The sequence below is a fragment of the Ailuropoda melanoleuca genome, chromosome 4 (assembly GCF_002007445.2).
Source record: "Ailuropoda melanoleuca isolate Jingjing chromosome 4, ASM200744v2, whole genome shotgun sequence".
In the NCBI taxonomy this organism is placed as follows: Eukaryota; Metazoa; Chordata; class Mammalia; order Carnivora; family Ursidae; genus Ailuropoda; species Ailuropoda melanoleuca.
In genome coordinates this window covers 137572935-137580250 of record NC_048221.1, presented here as the reverse complement: position 1 = coordinate 137580250, position 7316 = coordinate 137572935, and the positions used below count along the sequence as shown (strand labels likewise).

General features: G+C 43.9%; 1 protein-coding gene across 1 annotated transcript in view; it reads left to right on the top strand.

Moving 5' to 3' along the window:
- The first annotated feature begins 1431 nt into the window (after positions 1-1431).
- The window catches only part of TAF1B (TATA-box binding protein associated factor, RNA polymerase I subunit B), a 71669-nt gene continuing 65784 nt past the window's right edge, over positions 1432-7316 (top strand). Inside the window, exons 1-2 of the mRNA XM_002921510.4 lie at positions 1432-1532; positions 2898-2996. Of these exons, the coding sequence (XP_002921556.1) occupies positions 1515-1532; positions 2898-2996 (117 nt within the window). The 5' untranslated portion in view covers positions 1432-1514. The remainder of the gene's footprint in view (positions 1533-2897; positions 2997-7316) is intronic.

The following is a 7316-nucleotide window of genomic DNA, read 5'->3' as shown; positions in this document are numbered from 1 at the left end:
TCATTCAATACATTAACTCTTCAGCTGCACATTCAGTTCTGCCCCTTCCTGTTCTAATATTTCAACATTTGAAATCAGGGCCGATCTAGAAAATAAAAGGCTTATGACCAAGCTGTTCCTAGGACAATCCCTAATGCTGTAAAGATAGGGAAGGTTTTTCAGAAAAGAGTCTGAAGTTGCACAAAGCCAAGCCTGGCAAATGACTGGACAGAGCGTTTGTCTCACATGATAAAATAACAAGACTGACTGCTCCACTGGGCTGGGGGTCTCTTGAAGGCAGGGACTCTTTATCTCTCATTTCCCAATTGCTGGCACAGTGCCTGGCATATAGTGGGTGTTTAATAGCTTTGTGAAATAAATGAATTGACAAGTAAATGAGTGAATAAAGAGCCGTTCTCTTGATAATCTCATCTAGTCTCATGACTTTAAATACCATCTAGACAGAGAGAACACCCAAGTGTCTGAGAGGTCTCCAGTCTGAGAATGCTAGACTCCAATATCAAATTGTCTCCTCATCGTACCTGGACGTCTTACCAGCATCTCCAACTTACCAGTTCCAAAATCAAACTCCCGGTTCCTCCCCTACCCCACTCCCAAGCTGTCCCGCCCACAGCCTGCTCCTACTCAGTTAAGGGTAACTTCACCCTTCCAGTGCTCAGGTCAAAAATCTTGAAGTCGCCCTCGACTCTGTTCTTTCTCCTACCGCCCACTTCTGTCCATCAGGATATCCGTAAGGCTCTACCTTCACAATCTGTATTTCCAGAATCTCTGTACTTCTCACTGTCTCCTGCGCTTTCACCTGGTTCCAGCTACCCCTGGATCTTGTCTGGATTATTTTACTAGTCTCCTGACTTGTCTCCACTGCTGCCGTTGCCCCCATCAGTCTCTTCTCCCCACAAGGGTCAGAATGATCTGCCGAACCTAAGGCCGATCGTTTAACTCCTCCAATAGCTTCCAAGTAAAATCCTCCCCCACTAGTACTTCGTCTCTGATTCTTACAGAGGAGGAAACTGAGGCACAGGGAGCGGAAAACGGTGACTGCACCCAGGTCTACCTCAACAAGCGTGTGCTTTCCTCCAGGACCCCACGCCTCTCCCGTGCCAGTAAAAGCCAGAACCGAGTGGAGCACGGAGAGCGGTCTTCCCCCACGCTGCGGAGGGTGGGCCGCCACCGCCTCCCCAGCAGCGTGCAGGACGAGGACGGTCTTGCAACAAGCCCAGCGGGATCGAATCAGCTCAGCAGCAGGCGCGCCCCGTTTCTTCCCGAGGTCGGTTCCACATCTCGACTGGGGAAGGAATGAAGTCTGGGAGAGGGCGGCAGGGGTTGCGGACCTTCCTTCCCCCAGCGAGCAGGGATGAACCCGCGGACCCAGGCGCCCGGAATCCAAGGCCGCGGTCTCGGTTTCCGCCCGGCGGGCTCCTCCCCGCGCTCCCGGAAGCTGCGCTCGCTGCCGGGGTAACGGGCCCGGCGGGGGCGGGGGCAGAGGAGGCGGCGGCGACGGCAGTGGCGCCGTGATGGAGCTGGAGGAGGCGGTGAGGGAGCTGGGCGCCCCGCGGGCCAGACAGCGGGGCGGGAGAGGAGTGAGGCTGAGGGAAAGGGCCGCAGGACGCCGACCGGCTTTGGGGGCGGCCACTGGCCGGAGGAGGGCGGGCGGAAGGCTGCGGGGCGGGGAAAGAGATGGGGCTGGCGGGCCGGTTGTGCCCACATTTTGGGGAGAGAGGCTGGAGTTTCTGGCCGGGTGAGGTTGTGGGTGACGGGAGGGCGGGGCGTCAGTCCATGTGGGTGTGTTTCAGGAGGGGGATGGAGTTGTGCGTTTTATGGGGTGGCTACCCACATGGCCCATCCCCTCTCGGCCGGGCCACCCGCGAGTTCCCTTTGATGCGGAGGGGGGCGTGGGAGGGCCGGGGTTGGAACCGGCTGGCTCCTGAGGCCCCCCCCCCCACCTCCGGTCTCTTCGGGGATCCTCGCCACGCTCTGGCGAGGGATTCCAAATTCGGGTTTGGGCCACACCAGGGTAATGCTACGGGGCCATTGCAAACTTTACGGACTTGTTGAAATAATTTCGGCGTTCATTTTTGATATACTACATAAAATGCGGCACTCTTCGGCCGTATTAAAGGAATATTGGGCAATTATGTCAACGATAAGGGCAAAGATCAGAGAGTTCGGGACCAGTAGTTTAGTCCCCTCTGTATACATACCGAAGCATAACGGTGATAGAAGGCCTTGCTCATTATAAATGCTCAATAAATGTTTATCGAATGATGGATGGCTAATGTGTGTACATCTAGGTGAATGAAATTAGTAATTATATCTCACCGTTAACCTGCATTTGCTGTGAGTAGGGATCATGTCTGTTTTGCTCACCACTGAATCCCCGGCACCTAGTTAAGTGCCTAGTGCATACATAGGTGATTCTCCTTATATTGCTGAATGAATAAATCGACTTGGAACAACCCCAATAAAAATCTGGTTCTTTTGTGGTATGTGTTTTTAGTGTCATTGAGAAAGTTCCAAATGGTATGCAGCTTCTATTTTTAAAGTCTTATCTACTTAAATCTTGTCCTCTTTCTTCCTCACGGCATTTTCCAGGAGTTTTATTAATTCATCCTTTTTTTCCACTTTACCCCTACCACCTTTTTCTTCTTTTTTTTCCCCCCTCACAGCATATTTTAGAAACTTTTAATCATTCCATTTCAAACTGTTCAAAAGACTGAACTGTTCTTCTCTTTGTTTATAGTCTCTCTGATACATTTTTTATTTTCTATGTTTTTTGTTTTTTGGGTTTTTTTTATCTGTAGGGTAAAATTGCAGGGAACCCTGTAGGTGGAACTGCAAGGTTTAGGTGCAATGTATCGAATATGGTTTGATAGTAACACCTTTTCTATGTCCTATAGAAAGAGTTCAGAGAAAAATGCACTCAGTGTGCTGCTGTCTCTTGGGGTCTTACTGATGAAGGCAAATATTATTGCACTTCTTGCCACAACGTTACAGAGGTAAGTAACATATCAGGTATGAATCTATTAATGTTTTAAAAATTACGGTTTTAGCCTGATATGTGGCATAGTTCCCAAATAATCCATTTTTGTCACTCCTGCAATTCCCAAATTCCAAGAATGTAAGTGGTCCTCAAGTGCTTACACATGAGCTAGGGAATGAATAAATTAGATTTAGGATGGGTTTTTTAAATGATGTTGGGCCTTATTTGTAAATACTTTCATGATTCAAACTGTGTAGTATAAGGGAAAATAATTAAAATTGTACTTAGAAGGTGATACATTTCTTTTTATTAGTTAATACTCATGTAAGAGTTTTTAACATGTTGTGGTAGATTAGAGGTTTGGAAGATGGAATGTAAGAAAGATTGAGGACTATTAGGAATATTGGAAATATGCTTCATTATCATTTTATCTTTGTACAGTACCTTAGAGATTACAAAGTGTTTTCTTTTTTTTTTTTAAAGATTTTATTTTATTTATTTGACAGAAATAGAGATAGCCAGCGAGAGAGGGAACACAAGCAGGGGGAGTGGGAGAGGAAGAAGCAGGCTCACAGTGGAGGAGCCTGATGTGGGGCTCGATCCCACAATGCCGGGATCACGCCCTGAGCCGAAGGCAGACGCTCAATGACTGCGCCACCCAGGCGCCCCACAAAGTGTTTTCTTATCCATTATTTCATTTTCTCCTCATAACCATTGTGAGATATACTATTATGCCTATCCCTCAATAGGGCAAGTAGGGCTCACGAGTTGAGAGAGCTTGCCAAAGTCACACAACTACAAAGTGTGAGCCAGAACGTGAACCTGAGTCTTCTGACTACTGTGGTCATTTTACCGCATCACACCTGCCTCTTACACTAGAGATTGTCATATTGTCTTATGTGTAACCTTGGTAAATAAGGCCCCGTTCACATGGGGAGTGCTAGGTTCTATTCCAGTTATCACACATTCAGGACAATATAACCAAAATAATCACGGCTGTGGACAGTCTGCTACTGGACAGGCTGAACATGCTAGGACTCCTCTCTGGAAAAAGATTTGCTCAAAGTCTGCAAAGCCAGGAAGGTACAAGTATTACATTTACCATATAGACTTAAGAAAGGCAAATTTGGGACAGATGAAAGTAACCACGTAGACTTCTGCTTTTGGCCAAGATGGAGTAACAGGAATCAGATTTACCCTCCTACCTTAAACAGCTAAAAACTTGGGCAAAATATATAAAACAACTAAAAAAAACCTTTCCTTTGAGGAAAGTGGCTAATTTACCTTGTTGTTCACACAGAGCTTTTCTTGAAACAATCCTTGTTCTTCAGGATGCAGCCGAAGTTCTTATTCCTGCCTCCCACTTAAGTCACACAGAATATTAAAAAAATGCTAGCTCAGTGAAATTTTGTGGGTGGTGGATGTTTCATTATCTTGATTATGGTGATAGTTTCGTAAAGATGTGTATATATATATATATATATATATATTGTATATATGTATAGATACACACATGAATATGTATACACATCAACTCGTACACTTTATTTTTTTTAAAGATTTTATTTATTTATTTGAGAGAGAGAGAGAATGCATACACGCAAGAGTGAGAGAGCATGGTCGGGGGGGGCAGAGGGAAAGGCAGAAGCAGACTCCCTGCTGAGCAGGAAACCCGATGCTCGATCCCAGGACCCTGGAACCATGACCTGAGCCAAAGGCAAATGGTTAAGCAGCTGAGCCACCCAGGTGCCCCTACACTTTTTTTTTTTAATATTTACTTATTTATTTTAGGGAGCGAAGGAGAGAGCCTGCGTGAGCATGGGTGGGGGGAGGGGCAGAGGGAGAAAATCTCAGGCAGACTCCTCGCTGAGCGTGGATCTGACTTGTGGCTCAATCCCATGACCCTGAGATCACGACCTGAGCCGAAATCAAGAACCAGACCTCAACTGACTGAGCCACCCAGGTGCCCCAGCGTGTGCACTTTAAACGTGTACAGTTTGATCTTCTCTGCTTTGATGCATGTGGGGCACTAGCAGTTTTACCCAGGATTGTTTTCGCAGCAGCAGTGCAAATGTAAACACAGCGAAGGATGATGTGTCTAATTGGACTAATTGCCATTAGTAGATGAAGTCAGCATGCTATTTTTGTGGAAATTAAACTACATTAACTAATTGCCTCTTTTATTTCTGTCTTTGGTAATGTTCCTATTTGATTCTGTCTGATAAAATCTGCAGTCATTTTAACTTGAAAGATCCTAATACCACTACACTACCTAGTTCCACATTTGAAAGACAACCTGTATAGAGTAACTTGTCAAGAATGTGGCATTCTTTCCTTTTTTTAAGATTTATGTATTTATTTGAGAGAGAGAGAGAATGAGAGCAGGGGGAGGGGCAGAGGAAGATAATTTCCAGCAGACTCTGAGCTGAGTGCAGAGCCTGGTGCTGGGCTTGATCTCACGATCCCGAGATCATGACCTGAGCTGAAACCAAGACTCCGATGCTTAAGCGACTATGCTATCCAGGTGCCCCAAGAATGTGGCATTCCTGAAGGTGGGCAGCATCTGCATATAGGGCAAGAACCTAACTCAGCGCATTCCATATGACAGGCGGAGCTGTGTATTATACAACTTCAGTGGTTATTCTTGGCTTTATGGTACCTTAGGCGTGTTCTTCATGTAGGATATGATGTGATCCTTGCTGCCTGGAGTGTGTGCTGTAGTGTGGCAAGATCCATATCCAGTAGGTGGAGGATGGCCAATGAGATGTAGTCTAGCTATGAAGAGTAGAGGTCATGGTGCAACTTTCCCTATATTTCTGCGCCCTCATGCCCTCCGGCTCTTACCCTATTTGTAATTCTTAAGCTGTGGATACTCTCTATAATCTGGAAAAAAGCCTTCTGAATTAGTAAAAGAATGAGAATGTTACGTTGGTGTATTTTAAACAGGAAAACTTTTTTCAGGTCTTAAATCTGGCCCATATAGACAATAGATGTTCTTGTAGGTATTTCATATACGTGTAGGCTAAAATTGCATGAGTTCAGTAGATTTTTATAACATCAGATTTATTGTAGAAAATCTATAAATTATGAAGGTAAAAGCTAAAATCACCAGGAATCTTGGAGCGCCTGGGTGGCTCAGTTGGTTAAGCGGCTGCCTTCGGCTTAGGTCATGAGCCCAGGGTCCTGGGATCAAGTTCTGTGTCCAGCTCCCTGCTCAGCGGGGAGTCCCCTCCCTCTCCCTTTGCCGCTCCCCCTGCTTGTTTTTTCTCTCTCTTTCTGTCAAATAAATAAAATCTTTAAAAAAATAATAAAGGTGAAATCAACAGTTATCTTAATATATGACATTTTAATCACTTCCTTTTAGACACTTTTTTTTTTCTATGTATGGAAGGGAAAGGGGATGTGGGTGAGCACTTTTGAATCTTCTGTCTTGATTAAATATTTTCCTGTGTTATTCTAAGCATTTGGGGACAGTTTTATTGCCTGTATAAATATCCCACAATATAACCATTCAGTAACTTAATTAACTATAGATCCAGTTTTAGATATTTAGCTTTTTCTAGCTTTTTGTTATTTCTCATTTCATGGAGTTCAGATTTTAAGCCTTATTTATCCCTGCCTACTCTTTATACATTGTACCTGTCTTTGTAGGGTAACTGCTTTGGTATGTATTCTGATGTGTCTTATGTTTTCAGTGTGGCTAACCCAGTCCACCAGAATGGCTTCAAATGTGGTTTCTGTGACTAGAGGAAATACATTTCCCAAATCCTATCGTTAAAGATGTTTCTTTTACTCTTAATGAAGGCTGAAGATAAACTTCATTCCAATCTCTAAGTTTAGAGAAATATATAAATGCTGCCTGTTGGTTAAAAACCTTCACTTCTCTTCCCTCGTTAAGACTTAATTCTTTTATTTTGGTTGTGAGAGAGGCAGAATCTTAGGGACCAGCCCTTGGGAGCACTTGGAGTTGAAGATAATGGGATGAATTAATACTATTTAGTCATCCTAAAATTGTGTAGGTTTGATTAAAAATAAAAAGTAGTACTTTTATAATTTCAGAAATGAAAACTTACTCAAATATATAGAAAAGCAGGATGAAATGAATCTGTATGTAGTATAGTCATTGCTGGTTACAATAAATACAGTTGTCTTAATTCCGGAGTGTGTTTGGATGGAGGAAAAAGGGAACAAATTAGATTTTAGCATTAAGTTTCATTTGAAAAAATTAGAAAGTGACTTAAAATAAAAGTTTATTCATTTGCCAGACTTTGATTTAGTGTTTACTGTGTTCCAGGTACTGTTTTGAGTAATGAAAAATTTCGAATGAAAAAGCAAC